Source organism: Epinephelus moara, chromosome 13 (genome assembly GCF_006386435.1).
Source record: "Epinephelus moara isolate mb chromosome 13, YSFRI_EMoa_1.0, whole genome shotgun sequence".
In the NCBI taxonomy this organism is placed as follows: domain Eukaryota; kingdom Metazoa; phylum Chordata; class Actinopteri; order Perciformes; family Serranidae; genus Epinephelus; species Epinephelus moara.
This window is the reverse complement of record NC_065518.1, coordinates 22108698-22124940: the sequence shown is the minus strand read 5'-3', so window position 1 is coordinate 22124940 and position 16243 is coordinate 22108698. Positions and strand designations below refer to the sequence as shown.

At 41.8% G+C, this 16243-nt stretch overlaps 1 protein-coding gene across 5 annotated transcripts in view; it reads right to left on the bottom strand.

Moving 5' to 3' along the window:
• Nucleotides 1-16243, bottom strand: part of rhbdl1 (rhomboid, veinlet-like 1 (Drosophila)) — a 66353-nt gene that overhangs the window by 23880 nt on the left and 26230 nt on the right. For all 5 annotated transcript variants that reach the window (XM_050060366.1, XM_050060370.1, XM_050060367.1 and 2 more), the window contains 3 exons: nucleotides 7145-7369; nucleotides 6064-6212; nucleotides 5804-5916 (listed from right to left, as the gene is read on the bottom strand). In XM_050060366.1, coding sequence (XP_049916323.1) covers nucleotides 5804-5916; nucleotides 6064-6212; nucleotides 7145-7369 — 487 coding nt within the window. The remainder of the gene's footprint in view (nucleotides 1-5803; nucleotides 5917-6063; nucleotides 6213-7144; nucleotides 7370-16243) is intronic.

The window sequence follows — 16243 nt, the reverse complement described above, 5'->3', positions numbered from 1 at the left end:
ATAAAAGCCCATCTGGGGACAAATTAAATGCCATGATTTGTGGCATTGTTCTGCTCAGTGAGTATTCTATGGGTACAATTCTGTTCCCATTAAAATGCACAAAAATAAATAAATAAACCAAAATAAATCCAATTAAGATATTTTTAAGAAAGATTATTTTTCTGCAACGGCAAACAGAAAATAAAGTTGGATGACATGCAACTACCAATACGCATGACACACAGCGACACACTGCCTCTCTCTAAATAAGGGACTTAAACACACAAGGTGAAAGTTTCACCCCTGTTTTCTGTCAAGGTCGATTCTGCTGTGATAAATGTGATAGAACAAAGAGCAGAAACAATCGTAGTATAGTATGTCAACACTAAAACCTCATCACCACGCTGAGATGTGAGTCGAGCGGGACACAGTGAGACAGCAGACTCGAGCTTGCTGTTATGAGAGGCTGCTGGAGGATTTGGATTGTCTCAAATGTAAGGTGTTAGAGGAGGCAGACAGCCTGGGGCTCACACAGGGCCACGAGGAAAAACATGGTGTTCTGGCACCTGTTGACGTCCTGAAGCACATGAGGAAGCTGACGGAGCTGTTGGCCCGAGGGAAGGAGATCCAGAAGAGGAAGGAGAAAGAAAGAGAGTAGATGGAGGGAAAAAAATAGGAATCCCTGCTGTTTTCCTTTAATGTAGCGCCGGACTGAAATGTTGAACATGACTCAACATTTTTACATTCATCTCGTCTGAATTTGCGGCTGTTTGGAAACATGGAATTCAAGTGGAGCTCTTCATCTGCTGTTAGCGCGGCAGAGCAAAGTGAAGAGGACAAGGATCCGAGTCTGAACAGCACTGTCAGAAAATAATTACAGAACTGTTTCTCTTGTCAGCACACATCCAAGGACAAAATGTACAATGTCATACTGTATTTTCAGAGACTACAATACAGTACAAGACCAGAACAATACCCAGGGTTTACAGATGTGTATTAACACCATCTGACCTAAACAGATTAAAACCTTGTACTGTGTGAAACTAATTTATCTTTTCTTTTAAATTGCAAAATTCATTATTTTCAAGATAATGAATGCAGAGATGTTCATGCATGTCTGTGTGGACGGTTTCATACTTTGACAGCATTTGATGCATCTTTAAAAAGAAAATTCTTCCTCCTGGCTTTGAAACAAGCCCCGCGGTGCAGAAATCCTTGCAGTGTGTTAAGGCACACACATAAAGGCACAATACCTGCAGCACGTTGCTCCACAAACGCACCCACTGAGTGCAGCTATAACCTGAAAGCTCCGCTGCCCTACAAAAAATAACAAGCAACATGCGTGCAGGAGCTGATAGCAACAGCCGACATGATTGAACTCATGAGCTAGAATAAGCCTGCATGAATATAAACATGAGACAGCCATGGGCAACAAAATGGGGAAGGAGAAAAGGGAAAAAGGAATCAAGAATTTCACTGAGTGATCTAAAGCACTGGGCAATTTCTAACATCCAGAAGCAATCACAAGTTTACAAAGACTGAGGGAAAGCTGTGTGTGAGGCATTGAAACCTTCTGGAACCAAAGTCTGCACACATACACGCAGACACACACATATAACACACATAATAAATAGATCAGTGAAAAGGGAGGAATGGGAGGCTGGAAAGAGGTACATGAACAAATAAATGGATCCTGTATTTCACATATCTACATCTATCTAGCTTGCACAGAGTCAGGCAGCGAGCGCGGCTATAAAGTTTGTTATATGGAGCATCAAATTAGGTAAGAGATAAAAGCAGGCAGGAGCCTCATTTGTTTCATTTAGTGGTCTCATCATTTGATTCAAGCTGAGGTGAAATCTTTGAGATGTGTCTCCTAAGACTGTCTCATATCCTTTCAATTTGAAAATGTCGAGCAAGGCCTTGAGTGGTCGTTTGTTCTGAGTTTATACACGTTTATTATGAGTCCTCTGTTGTCATTTCAATTCATGGTTTTTTAAATCTTTCTGATGACGACATTTATTTCTCAGACGTTCTGCAAACAAATGGCCGCTTAACCTGATAAGATGGTCAAATTACTGTTATCTCCGCTTTCAGTCCTTTTAATTCATACACCTAGAAGGTGTCCAGTAATTAGATTCATAGAGGTTAGTTATGTCTCCAAATCAGAGCCTAAAACTAAAAACCTACCTTACAGGAAAACTTTGGTATTTTTCAACCTGGACCCTGTTTTACCATGTTTTTGTGTCAAAGTTGACAAATGGAAGCAACAATTTTCAAAATTGGTCCACTATTGAGCGAGAGAGCTGCAGCTGGCAGCCGTGAAACAGTGTGCAGGGTAATCTTTGGGGCCATAGTGCACTGTCATTGTATGTCCACTAAAAGTGCTTATTTTTGCCACTGACAGGCTTGGATTGTTATTATAAGTGTCTGACAAAGAAATGAAACCTTTGTCTTTAGTTTTCGCTTGATCCAGTCTGTCTGTTATTGTGTTTAACCAATAGCCCTTTTCAACAGTCATGGGCTGGCTTGGCTTGGGTCTTGAGTAATTACATTTAAAAGCAGAGTGCTGATCAAAGCTTTAGTCCCCTGTTGCTTTTGCTGCATGTGTTTTTCCGCAGCAATGCAGGTAAGAGAAGATTACCTGTTGGAGGTGAGCTGTTTGAAAAGTTGCAGTAACGGCTGCTTTCACTTTCCTCCCTGCTGTATTATTAGCCTTGCTTTTATTAAGGAGAAGCTGTTTACAAAGTTCCACTACTTCAGTAATACCACATTTCATTTCCTATAGATCCTTCACAATAAAAGCCCTGTTATTTTGTTATGTATAAAGAAATGTTGAGTTTTCGAGCAGCAACTTCACACAACTAATTCAGCTGATAGCAAACAAGCAAACAGTAAAATAGAGCAGATATCTAAAGTACAAACAGGACACAGGAGAGAAACTAAACTCCAAACTACAGAGATTCAGTCAGAAGCTACAGACGTACTGAGAGCTGAACACACAAAGACTTTTAAAACAACTTTCTCTCTGGTCTCTTGCAGACGGGTGAGTTCAGTCTCGCAACACACATGCTTGTTTGGGGGGGAGAACGGGGGTCGTTGGGGGGTTGATCGGGGTTGGCGAGACATCACCGTTACCTGATGAGGGTGGGTGGCCTGGCTTAAGAACCTACTCCTAAGAAGGTATGGCGGCTTCCACTTTAAGTGGACGCACACTAGCAGTCAGTATTGCCTCGAACATTACATCGTAGCCCGTTTCACGGCTGCCAGCTGCAGCGCTCTTGCTCAATACTGGACCAATTTAAAAAACTGTTGTTCCCTTTAGTCAGTTAGACACAAAAATGTGGGGAAAATTGGTCCAGGTTGAAAATTACTTCAGTTTCCTTTCAAAATCAAAATAATTGCTGTAAAAGCCAGTTTGAAGGATTGCAAATTCATTATATTGACTTAGACAAAATGAAAACTGCCATCCTCAGTGTGCCTCCTATCACTAGAGTATCTTCTGAAAACCTCCTGCTGTGCTCAAAGCCTTGGCGGTGGCCTTCCTCTGAGATCTCACATGAAAGCAGCATGTGCCCACTGAACTGTCATTAACCCCCACTGACTCACCCAAAACTCCCAACACACAGACACACATACCAAGAGTGCCAGGTGCACTTCCCAACCTGCTTTTCATTGGACTCCTTTCCAATAGATCACAGCATTTGTGCCAGCACAGCTCAAATTTCCACCCCATCACCCAGAATCAGAAGGTGAAATGATTGCGCTGCTTAAAGTCATTCATCATCTCGTGACCGTGAGGCAGCTCAGCTCTTCCTCACTGTTTAGGAGCAATTCATTTATTATATTGTGTTGAAAGTTAAATTCAGCAAAATTCAAATGTAATTCCACGCACAGTTTCACACTACTACACTACAGTACAACAGGAATGTAATTTTTGATCACTACAATGTAACTCGAGCATGGAAAGTCTAATGAATGCAGTTCAACTCGGGGCTCTGGGGGTACAGATATCACCACCTCCTCGCTGCTTCCTCCTCCTTTTTGATTCAGGCTGCAGCTTAAAACTCCAAACAGCATCTCAAACTGCACTCAGGCTAATTCCCCAGAGAGAAACCCTGCATCACTCTCCCACTTTCCCTCCTCTAAGTCCCATGCTTTCTCTCTCTGTCATCATTGCTAAAAAAAAAAAAAATCAAAGCTACAATAATTCATGAGTGTTAAGAGTGAGCGTGCATGTGAGTGTAGTGAGGGGGTGAGGGTCTGATTTTTACACAGCATGAGGAGTTTTCAGAAGCATTAGCTCCATTTTACTACTGCACGTGAGCGGAGAGACGACAGGAGAGAAATAAAGAATTTGGATTTTTAGTCACATACAAATGAAAGCCTAAAAATCATGTTACTGAAAATGAATGAACATAACTCAATATGAATTAGGTTATTGCTCTCGACAGTAATCAAATAATGGTTAGCAAGAGATTTGTGAGATCCAAGACAGAAATTGTTCCCAGTGAAGATGAAAGGGAAAAGAGGTTTATGCAGCAGTGTTGATATGACTTCTGGAAAATACGCATTAACAGCAAAAAACTGCAGTGAGAAACCGCATCCAGCAATCAGTACGGATTTAAAAATTTCCAATCTCCAAACTGGCTTGGAGGAGGATGAAAGTTAATGAGGTTTCTTGTCAACAAAGACTTGAGCGCTGCGGCCCGACCTCTGGGCACTGTGAGTCACTCCACTGCATTCGGTTTGGTGACTTGTGTGTGTTTTTTTTTTTTTAAATGTCTGGGCCACCAGCCGGGTCGAGTTTATTATCAAAACTATCAAACAGGCTACTCATGGATGTCAGCTTGAGGACAAGATGCTAACAAATTCAGCCTCACTGGAGGCACATTCGATGCTAAAAGGAACTGTTGGTTTTTACATGGCAAATATGAAGTGCAATACGAGACCTTTGAGTCGATAAATGATGAAGGCTCCAGCAAAACAAAAATCAGAGCAGTTTTATGAGCAATAGACTGAACAAACAATAATAAAACAAAACACAAACTAGGTCAGATCAGATATACAGCAGACTGGTAAACACACACACACAAAGTGCAGAGCAGAGAATAAACAGACTTTTCTGTTTATGTCATTGGTTTAAAAAGAGGGAAAGCACCTTCCATGTTGCACTGCAGATGATCTAAAACTGTCTGAACATGTACTATTTGAACTATGTGCTACATCACTGCATAGTTTACAGCAGAGGTTCCTCCACCCCCACACTCACTTTTCAGCTTGAAATGACACCATGAATGTATGTTATAGGAATGTATCTTCACTAAGAAACGACTAACACTGATGTAAATTATGTTACATGCAGTATATGAACTGATATAACATTAGAAAATATAGACTAAATCATGATTACACAGCAAAAAAAAATAAAAAGAAGTCAGCAGTTTTAGGCTATGCAGATTTGAAGACACACACTGGACATTAAACAAATAATGCAAACTTGCTTTTGTTTTGTTTAAAAGCAGAGCCATCATGTTACCAATCTTAGATTCTTCCATTTTGATGTGTTTGCAAATGTAACGTAAATTTGTTTCTTTGTGGTTAATGTAAATGTCGGCTTATTTTTTTTATGTGGTGAAATGTCATTAAAATATACAGTTGTCATTTCTTAGTGTGTTTTTGAATTGTCATATTTTCTGATGCTGTCTCCAAATAGAAATCTTTTAGGCCTTTGCACTTGTCCTTGTTGGCCACTGTACAAGCGGACCCCACTTCAGGAACCAGCGGTTCACATAATAATACATTTATTTTAAAAGATGCTCACCGGCCAGCACTCCTGCCATGTAGAGCAGACTTATTCGTAAGATGCCATGGACCATCTCCAAAGGAACACCAATCATCAGCTGCAGTAAAGCATTGAACCCCAGCTGCTCCAAACTGAGGAGAGGGAGCACAGAAAGAGAACAATTACAATAAAAACATATATTTGTTCCTTCTACAGCTGTGCAACATCAGAAATAGCCAATCAGATTTTTAAAACAGTTCTGCAGACAACACGAGATAAGTAGGCGTTTGTGAACGTACCCAACGTGCATGAACATGTAGCTGAAGAAGCGCCACACTTGTGCACGGTGGCCAGGATGATAGACCAGGGGGCTCTTCATGAAGTCAGGCTGATAGGTCTGCAGCACCCACTTGTTTAGCATGATGCCATAGCACATGAACACAATAATCTGCAACAGACACAGCAATGATACCACACTGTTTTAAACTGTCAGTTCTTGCTGACATACCCATTACACGCTCTCCCTCCGCAGACTGCTGGTACAAAGGTGGCAATTGCGCCGCAAAACAAAACCCATTGTGCTTTATGAAAGACACATGATGTTTTCTTCTCGTTCTGTATTCCTCAGCTGATGCTTATTAGACTTGTGGAGACAATTACTGCCCGCAGAAAAAAAAATGACACATCTGGTTCAATTCCATTAATTTCTTTTCATAGAATAATGACTCATTGTCTCTGTGAATTAAAATGAATGTGAACCGTTATTATCACATCCTCATTGTCATTACAGACCATTCAATGCCATTTGGAGGCATTATAAGAGCACTTGGCTTTCTTTCCTCTGAATTATGATGATTTCAGGGGAAATGATGAAGTTTTGTGAAGAAGCTGTAGGTTATTTTGGCCGCTTAATCCTCAACCATTCAACAGTGATCCGTGAAGGCTTCTAGGTTTCTTTTTTTACAAATGAACATAATAGGTAATTTAATGCCACTGTGGTGACCAGGGTGCTTACTGACCTGGTTTCCAAGCTCCAAAATCAGTGTCTTAAAAAAAAAAAAACGGGGGCTGACTGAGGGTTTCAGCTTGGAGGAATGGCATTAAATGCACCCACTAAGCCCCTGCCTCCCAAATGGGTTACCAGCTCATATCGAGCTCACAGTAAAAGCGTGTGATCAAAGGCAGAAAATCTTTTCAGTGGCGACTGAGCCAACACAGCGGTCTAAAGTCCGGTTTGTGGGTTAGTAGCACATACTCAAGAAAAATATTGCAGCCCATGTTTTACTGTAGGAATATTTGAATCAGTGGGCTGCACCAGTGGAATAGTCTACATTCAGTTTAGCGTCTCACAAGTCAATAACATCACCTTCTAAATCTCACCTGTACGATGGTGACGATGGCGATGAAGACAGGTGGAGGACACAGGCGGTTCTGGTGGAAGTACCAGCGTCGGTCCGTCTCGCAGGGCAGGATCTCGTAGGCCACATAGCGGACAAAACGTTTGTACAGACCCAGCCCCGTCTCGTCCAGCAGGATCTCCCTTTGCAGCGTGCGGCGGCCATTAGCAATGGCCCGTCGGAAACTGCTGGAGCGCTTGCTGCTCATCTGGGGAGAAGGTGGAGAAACATGCAGGTGTCATTTCCAAGAGTCCAGTGTAGTTCAGCTGCTAAGAAACTCAGAGGAACAATGAACACTGTTTTCCAATATGACTGATGGGAGCTAAAAAGTCATCAGTTTACTTACTTATACCGAGACATATTTCACATTATTTAAAGGAATAGTTCAAACATTTTGAGGATGCGCTTTTGCAGTTTTTGCTAAGAGTTAGGCCCTGTCTACATGTACAGAGATATTTTTGAAAATGAATATTGTCCTCTACATTTTGGTCTCTTGTCCAAATACAAACTGAGTTTTAGGTCATGAAAAAAGATTTTTAAACCCCCTTTAAAAGGTGCAGATCTTTCAAATCTCCAGTTACTTTCTTTAAATGGAGAGTTTGGGAAAGGATGACGTCATCTCCTCAATTTACGCATGCCTATTGTTGCTTTGTGTAACAGCAACAACGGTGGACAATGTTACACTTAGTACTGCTAAGACTGCTAGAACTGCGCTCAGTGTTATTTGTTCCACCTCAGTGTTCGTGGTTTAAAGTCCGCCAGAAATGACAATTTTGGATGAGCAGGACCAGTCGAACCAGCAGATAGTGGGACAATTTTGAGAATGGGATTCCTGTCGATGAGGAGTGAAAGGAGGTTTCATATGTCCACAGCATCATTCATATTTTTTAATGAGCTCTTTCATCCTCATATCAAAAGGGAATCAATGGTGAGATCTCCAGTAGGTGTTTTGAAAAAGGTAACGTTTGCCTGTACACTTTACTGCCTTTGCAACAAGGGGAGAGTGTGGGAGCCTGCGAACGCCGGCCAGCGTTTGAAGTCATTTTTGTATTCTAATATTTACAGAGATATTTTGTAAATCAAAGATTGAATGGACACATTTGTTTTCTTAAATCAGAGGGGGAAAATATCCATTAAAAATATTCGTACACATGTAGACAGGGCCTTAGATGAGAGGATCGAAACCACTCCCATGTCTGTATATTAAATATGAAGCTACCACCAGCAACCTCATAAAACAGGGAAACCTGTTAACCTAGCTCTGACCAAAGGTTATAAATCTGCCTACCAGCACCTCTAAAGCTCACTAAATAACGAACACGTTAAATCTAATTTAACTTCCTGAGGGCTTAACATCAATGTGAGGTTGCAGTTGAGGTTGGTAGGCAGTGACTGCAAGGCCAAGAAATAGTCACATAATTGGCATATAATCCCCTGTGAAACCACAACTTGTTTTTACGCTTCGATTTTGTACAGATTAAACAAACAACATATAATGTGTTAATTAGTGAGATTTAAAGAAGCTGGCAGGCGTTTTTGTTACCTTTGGACAGAGCCAGGCTGTTTTCCAGTCTTAACGCTTAGCCAAGTTAGCTTAACCAACCACCAGCCATTTAACAGACAGATATGAGAGTTGTGTCATTCTTCTCATCGATCTCTCAGCAGGAGAGAAAATGAGCGTCTTTCACAAACATCTTTAAGAATGGATGAGAAACATTTTTTTTCAGCTGATAGACTCGCTCATTGTGACGTTAAGGAATCAGCAGACAGCTCATTCCCTGTGTTTGTTTTTGCCACTCGATGACTTAATGTTTCTGCAATAATCTCGTCTCGAGTTATTTTATGAGCTTTACTTTCAGCAGCTGGAGGACACCTCACCAGGATGAACAGATCTCATCAACGCCTGCTGCTGAATTTTTTATTTTTTAGCAATTAAATCCATAACTTTCTTCACACTAAGTGGATCAAACATCAGTAAAGGAGGATAGCTTCTTTTCACATGAACTGAGGGAGGCTCATCAGTGTGACTAATCATCCTAGATGGGGCGCCAACATTCATGAAGTACTGATTTCACAAGGGATAGCATGACGGTTTATGGAAGTTCTACTTTTATGGTCAAATAATCAGGGGAAAGAAATGACACTTATCTTGATGCAAGACTTTTTCTGTTTTTCTGACATTGCTCAGAGGCTTTAATGAACAGTGAAGCTTCTCTTTTGCTATTCATGCTTAATGGTTGTACTTTTTGCACTTCTTGCTGCCTTCAATGCGTGTACTTTTAAAAATACGTGTGGCTTCAAGGTTTCAAGAATCCTTTTTTTTTTTTTTTTTTCCTTACATGTGTTGACTAATGGAAAATACACCAGCTAAAACAGCTGAGAACAGTTTCTCACACAAAATGATTAATCAGCATCTTAAAATGGCTTAATTCTTTTCATGTGACACAAAGATAGACGACAGACATTTGTACTGAAAGCATTATGCAGATGTTTGGTGGAAATACTGTCTATACAGAGTATTAAAATTAATTACAGCAAAACCTTCAACTCAACTGAAGTGGGAGGTAAAAATAATGCTTCATGCTTAATACATCTACAATGAAAGTCAATTTTGTTCAACTGGCGTTCAAAATAAAACGTATTTTTCCTCATATCTCAACAGCAATTAAAATATTAATATCACAGCCATGTTACACATATAAACAACTCCCTTTTTGCCACAAGAGAGATGACAACTGCAGCTGAATATTCATGGCTGATAAGAAACTTAAATAATGTATAAGTGCTTTTTGATTTAGACGGAACGTGAGCGTGACTGCCAGCAGGGTTGATTGCAGCTCAGACACCCTAACAAATGGGGCTGTTGGAGTGATTTTGCCCTTGAAAAGCAAATCTTTGTTAAGAGTGGAAAGAGAGAAAGTATGTGTATTCATGTTATCACAGACTCCAGGTCTGCTTACTGAGCAGGAGCTCTGCAGCAAACCTGCAGGCCAGCGGGACCAACTCTTGATAAGTTCTTTAATAGAGGCTTAGGATGAAAACTATCCAAATGCCACTATTTTGACAGCCAAGGCAGGGAACCGTCTGGATAACAACACACACAGAGGGCTCTTTTCCGCCAGAGTTACCACTGAAAATACTGTCTGACCGGCTCCCCACAGCAGGGCTCCTTTAGAGTTAATGTCTGCATTTCCTTATAGAAAACAAGCGTGCAAGCTTCACAGGTAAGATCTACTTCATAGCTGATACTCAGTGGCACTGCCAGATGCCTGAAGTCTCTGGTGTGGCTAAAACAATATAGCTCCTTTGAGGACAACTGGCTGACTATGCAATTATCTCTAAATCAAAATATGTGCTATAATGTAATGTGACAATGAGTTTCCAGGAAAAGAAGTGGAGGAGAAAGAGGGCATGTGGGCAGCAGCTGCAACTGTTAACCGTGTAAATCTACAACAGCAGACCTTATGTATAGGTTTCTAATAATAGTAATCTCAGACAATATGGCAGCCTCATATGAAGTGTAATGAAACCTCCAGAGGGGTCCTGTAGGAAGTACACCTCGCCATTAAAGTACACCACTCATTAGCCAGGTCCTGCTGCTTGTAGACTCATTATATGTAGACACAGCAGGGGGCATAGTGAAAGAAATTGTGGGTCAATATCTATAAAAGCTAAGGAGCTAAATATACTGGAAGACAAAGACTGTAAATAAATGAGCAAATAATGAAGAAGTAATGAACAGATTGCTCCACAAACGGAGCAGCTGCCTTTTTTTTTTCCTTTTTAAGAAATCACTCAGGAAAAACAGCGGAGAAAAAAAGTGCTAATCCCTTTTGGAAGTTAGCAGAGCAGGAAGTGGTAACTACCCTAACTGTGGGTAATTATGACACTGGTGGTTGTACAGTGAGGGTGTGAGGGGCCTGTTGCACAGTGATAACCAGAACGATGTCGAGCTGGGCTGCTGGCTCTCCCACAGATGGAGGAAGGCATATTTAGTATGGAAATCAGGCCTGGAAAATGCAATTATACTATACTTGAGGCTGAGAGTGAAAGCAGAAGAAGAGGAGAAGAGGGACATTAGAGTGCAGAGAGGGGGGAAATTAAGACGGGAAGATGAGATGCCTGCCTGGGTGAGCTTGATTCTGTGTGCCACCAGTGGACAGTGAAGGTGATTCATCTCCTTTCTCTTTCTAAATATCCTCATATTGTTAAATTCACAATGAAAAGGAAGGAAGTGGGGTGGAATAAAGAGAGGTTAAAGGGGACCTATTATGCTCATTTTCAGGTTCATACGACTATTTTGAATTGCTACAAGAACACCTGTATTCACCCTCTATCTCAAACGCTCCATTTTAGCGCCCGCCTCTTTAAGACCCCCTCCCGAAAAAGGCCAGTTTGCTCTGACTGGTTGGCGTTTCCAGGTCTTCCACATCCTGATGTCTCTGCACCATCATTACAGCCGGGAAAATGACTGTAATGGAGGATAGCATTACTTTCTACCATGAAAAATCACCAATAAAAGCTTCTAAACCAAAACCAACAGGAATATGATCTGAAGTTGAAACTGAAATATGATCTCAGAGTGAAATTGACAACATCAGCAGCCAAGATTACAGGTTTCCTTGATGTTAGCATGTAGCTACATGTAGCAGTGTACGTAATGTAATGCTGTGTCTCAAATCGCGTACTTCGGTTAGTACACTTCCATGTAGTATACTATGTGCACTATGTACTTATTGGAGTGGTGCGTGAATTTCGGCAGGGTACTGTTGTCTCAAAGCAAACACTGCCATAGTGCACTTACCGGAAATGACGACCCTAGTGTTAGCTAGTTAGCAAACTAGCATTAACATTCACATTATCGTTCGCGGTACCAAATCATTACAGACTGCTAAATTAACCCAATAAACATACTGCTGGCTTATACCCGACAACAGTATAATGGTGCTTAGTGCAAAAAACACATGTATATTTCATGGTCTCACAGTCCTCGGCCGCCATTTCCAGTTTGAAAAGTGGTCCCTCCCCTTCCGCTACGTAGCCAAGATGGCGACCATTGAGGGCGAGAAGTGTCCATAGTTTCACACTCAACTTCTTGACCATTTTGAGTGCACCATCCGGGTACTCATAGTGCACTGCATTTTTCCATTTTTCCATACTTCTCAGTGTGAATGCACTTATGCACTCAAAATATTAAGTGTAAGTACAGAAGTGCGCGATTTGAGACACAGCATAAGTTAAAGTAGCCTGCCTGGAGCCATATAAAGAAAGCCATCACGAGGTGACTTCAGCTTGTAGCCACAGTAGAGAAACAGTTGGAAACAGAGTACTCAGAACAGTCTGTACTCCGAGGTTTCTGCTCACAGGGATTACTTTTACATATGTTTACCTCATTATTTGAAACTTTGGCTGCATTTAAACGAACGTTGTGTAAGATTTAGGGGGATTTAGTGGCATCAAGCAGCGAGGATTGTAGATTGCAACCAGCTGAAACTTTTCCCAGTTAGGATTCCTTCAGTGTTGTTCATTGTTCAGGAGATTTTTACCATGAGTCGAACCATCTGCAGAGGTCTGCTTCTCTTCGAAACAACAGATCCAGTGATTTAAACCGGTAAAAACACCGATTAAAGCAGTTTCGCGTTACAAAGTAGTGTTTCTCTGACGCTGTTCAGAATGTCGCAGACAGGCCTTAAGCTCAACACCTGCTAAGGTGTGCTCACCTTTCTTCTCTGATAACTTCAGATACAGGCGTTCAGGAAGTTTTTACCAGGAGCAAAATTATCAGCAGAGGTCTCTTCTACTGTAAAACAAATGGATGCAGTGATTAACACGGGTTAAATACACTGATTAAAGCAGTTGAATGATTTTCCGACACTCTCACCGCAGAGGGGCTGCTAACTGCTAACTGTTGGCAACGAGAACACACGAATGGCCCTATTCAAAGCCAGTAATACACTAACAAAGACATACTTATTGAATTATATTTGCTTTCTGCCAATATATCCCACTTTATCCTACACACCGGACCTTTAATATAAACATTCATCATTGTAATACTATTTCAATATATGACAGAAAATAGGGAAATGCGTGATAGGTCCCCTTTAAGGGATGTAAATATAATTATATGTTCTCCCTCTGTTGGTGTTCCTCTCTTTGGTCTCCGTTTCTGAGTTTCATCTGTGTTTGGCTTGGTGACAACACCTGCCGCCTCTCCACCTAACACTGTATTCTCTCCCATTCATACCGCCTCTGTGAAAATTTGTTCCCAGGAGACACAACTAAGCATAGCTATCACTCTGCTTCGCCTTCTCTGACATGCAGGACTGCCGCCTCTAAAGTGAGCATTAGCAGCCTTTTGAAGTGGCGACAGGAGAGAGACGGCGAACAGACAATAAGGCACACATGAGAAGCCAAAACACGAGATAACGCACCGAGAGGAGTGACAGAGAGCAAGGTGCGCCGAAAATCACATGTCATCGCATAAAGCGTTGGAGGGGAGGTGGAAACCTTTGACTTGTGCATCAGTAACGGTGGAAGTTTCCTGACAAGGCAACGACTGCCAGGGTATAATTGATGCTGAGGCTAAGAGCGCAAAGATAAAGATAGTATTCCCCTTTAGGGACAGCTGAATGGGCCAAACTGACAGCATAGTGAGTGTGTGTGTGTGTGTGTCAAACAGCAAGTGTCCATCCTCCTCCTCTTGGTAGCTGCATGTTGCCTACTGTACATGCTGCTCTCAGCTCTAGTCAATTGTCCTTGATGGATTAATTAGCCACACCACATGGTCAATACCTCACAGCTCAATACTAATTAGTAATAACAATTTAAAAAAAACCTGGTTTAAAGGCCATTCGGGCGTCTGCACTGCAGATAAAAAAAAAAAAAAAATCCATCAATTATTCTGATTTTGCTTTCACTCAGATTCGTTGACACACACACACACACACACAATAAATCATTTATCGTTACTAGAAACATTAGAAGGCCGCGCCAATTAACAGAGCTTACATAGTGATTCACCACCACCAGACTAACAGTGTCACTATCCCCGTTTACTGTCTAATTTCTGAGTCACACAGAAGACCAAAAACCCCTTTCCTCTTGGTCTCTCTCTCTCAGACACATACACTCGTGCACTCTCACAGCAGAATCTAAATCACTGCGGATCTCAGCCTCACTGATTCTACCCTGACCCAGATACTCAGGTTCTTTCTTGCCCAAATCCTTTTAAAATGAGAGTCCACCTTTTTTTCTCCCCCAGCAGCAGTTTGCGGCCACAGCCTTCCTTCATGGTTTAATCATTGCGGTGCTAAAACTTGGATGGGGAAAAAAAACAAACCTTCACTCTAGGACACTTAAGCAAAGTGCATCACTTTTAGTAGACAATCCATCTAAAACAGAAAGCCTTGACTGGAGTTCGGTGTGTGGGATGTGATGTTGATAGGTAGCATCTGTGTCCCTGGGGACAGGATGATGCACTGTGGGCACTTAATGTGACTTCAAATGACTGGAAAACTTTAAAATACTGTATATCAGCTATAGAGTGTCTCCTGACTGGGCCTGAAGTTCAATTTCTGCTCTCTGTAAGTGCTCTCTTTCTTACAATACTGCTTCAATTGTGACAAAAAAAACTCAGGAAATTTGAAAACATATTACGTAAGCTTTGATCTAACTATACCTCCCGAGGGAACAGAAATTGTTGGTGCAACATTTGGGCAGAAAAATACGGCACAATACAACAGTCTTCAAATCCTTCAACCTGAACAAAGACAATCCCCCACCATAATCTCTGAAATACACCCTCCGCCCTCTAATTAACCATGGCAGCCATTTTGGATCTTCGTCGAACATTAGCCAAATTACCACCCGAAGGAAAACAATGACACACTTCTTCAGTTACACAGCTGGTACATGATAGCATCGGAAGTCTCTCTTTTAAGAAATCGATACGCACAGTTAGACACACAGGAATATATCCGACTTCAGGTTCACCCTCAGTCCATTAACAGATGCTCGTCTATCACGGAATCGCCCCCCCAAAGCCCCCGCCATGTGTGAACTTTGCCACCTCGGGTGTCTCCCAGCCTCCTGCATCGACAAAATCTCCGTGTGTAATTGTGCGTAAACGTGTCACTGCGTGTAAAATGTGTGCTGGTTGGCTTGCTGTGTGGGATTTTTTGTGCTGATGTGGATAGTAGTCAGATACAGACCTATACTCTTGGTGAGTGTATGAGTGTGTGTGTGTATGTGAGTGAATATGAGTGTGTGTGTGTGTGTGTGTGTGTGTGTGTGTGTGTGTGTGTACAGTTCCCCAAGAGAGGTTTTAGCAGAGCGTTACTTATTCACCCCTCTGGCTGAACTGATGGAGTTCTCCGGCTAAGATCGCCCTGCATGAAAGATGGGTCGAACATGAACGAGTCTTGTACTTACACACACACACACACACACACACACACACACACACACACACACACACAGAAGCCGTTGCCTAACGGTGCGATTCAAACACATTTACACCCACTGAGGTCGAGAGAAGCAGCACGGATTCACAGCTCCACTGACTGAATGTAGAACAACAAATCAGAAAAATGTCGAACACACCCGTTAAGAGACGCAACTGAGAGACATTGCAACAGCTTGTGGGCTGAAAGCACCAAAAAGGCAAAGACTAAGCATGCATGCATTCTTGCCACGTCCATTTCAATATGCTGCAGGGGAGTTCCACCTTCAATCGAGGCCGGACCACAAATCAATACAGACACCACACTTTAGGCACTGGCTACGATATAATGGCAGCACTGAACTTTCCAAATCAAAACACGACTGTCATCTGTCACACACTGTGGAGCGTTACTTATAAATCTGCCTAAAACACAGAGATGTTAGAAGGAGGAAGAGAAGGGTTGGACAAAAACTAAGGAAGAGAGGGACTAAAGAAAAAGAGGAAGCTACAGAGATTTAGGTTAAAATGATAAAAGTCAGAGAGCAGCAGAGAGAAAGGAGGTGAGGAGAGAAAGAAAGCCAGGGGTATTTGTTGATGACCTGGTTGAAAATGTCATGCTACATGCGGCACTTTCCA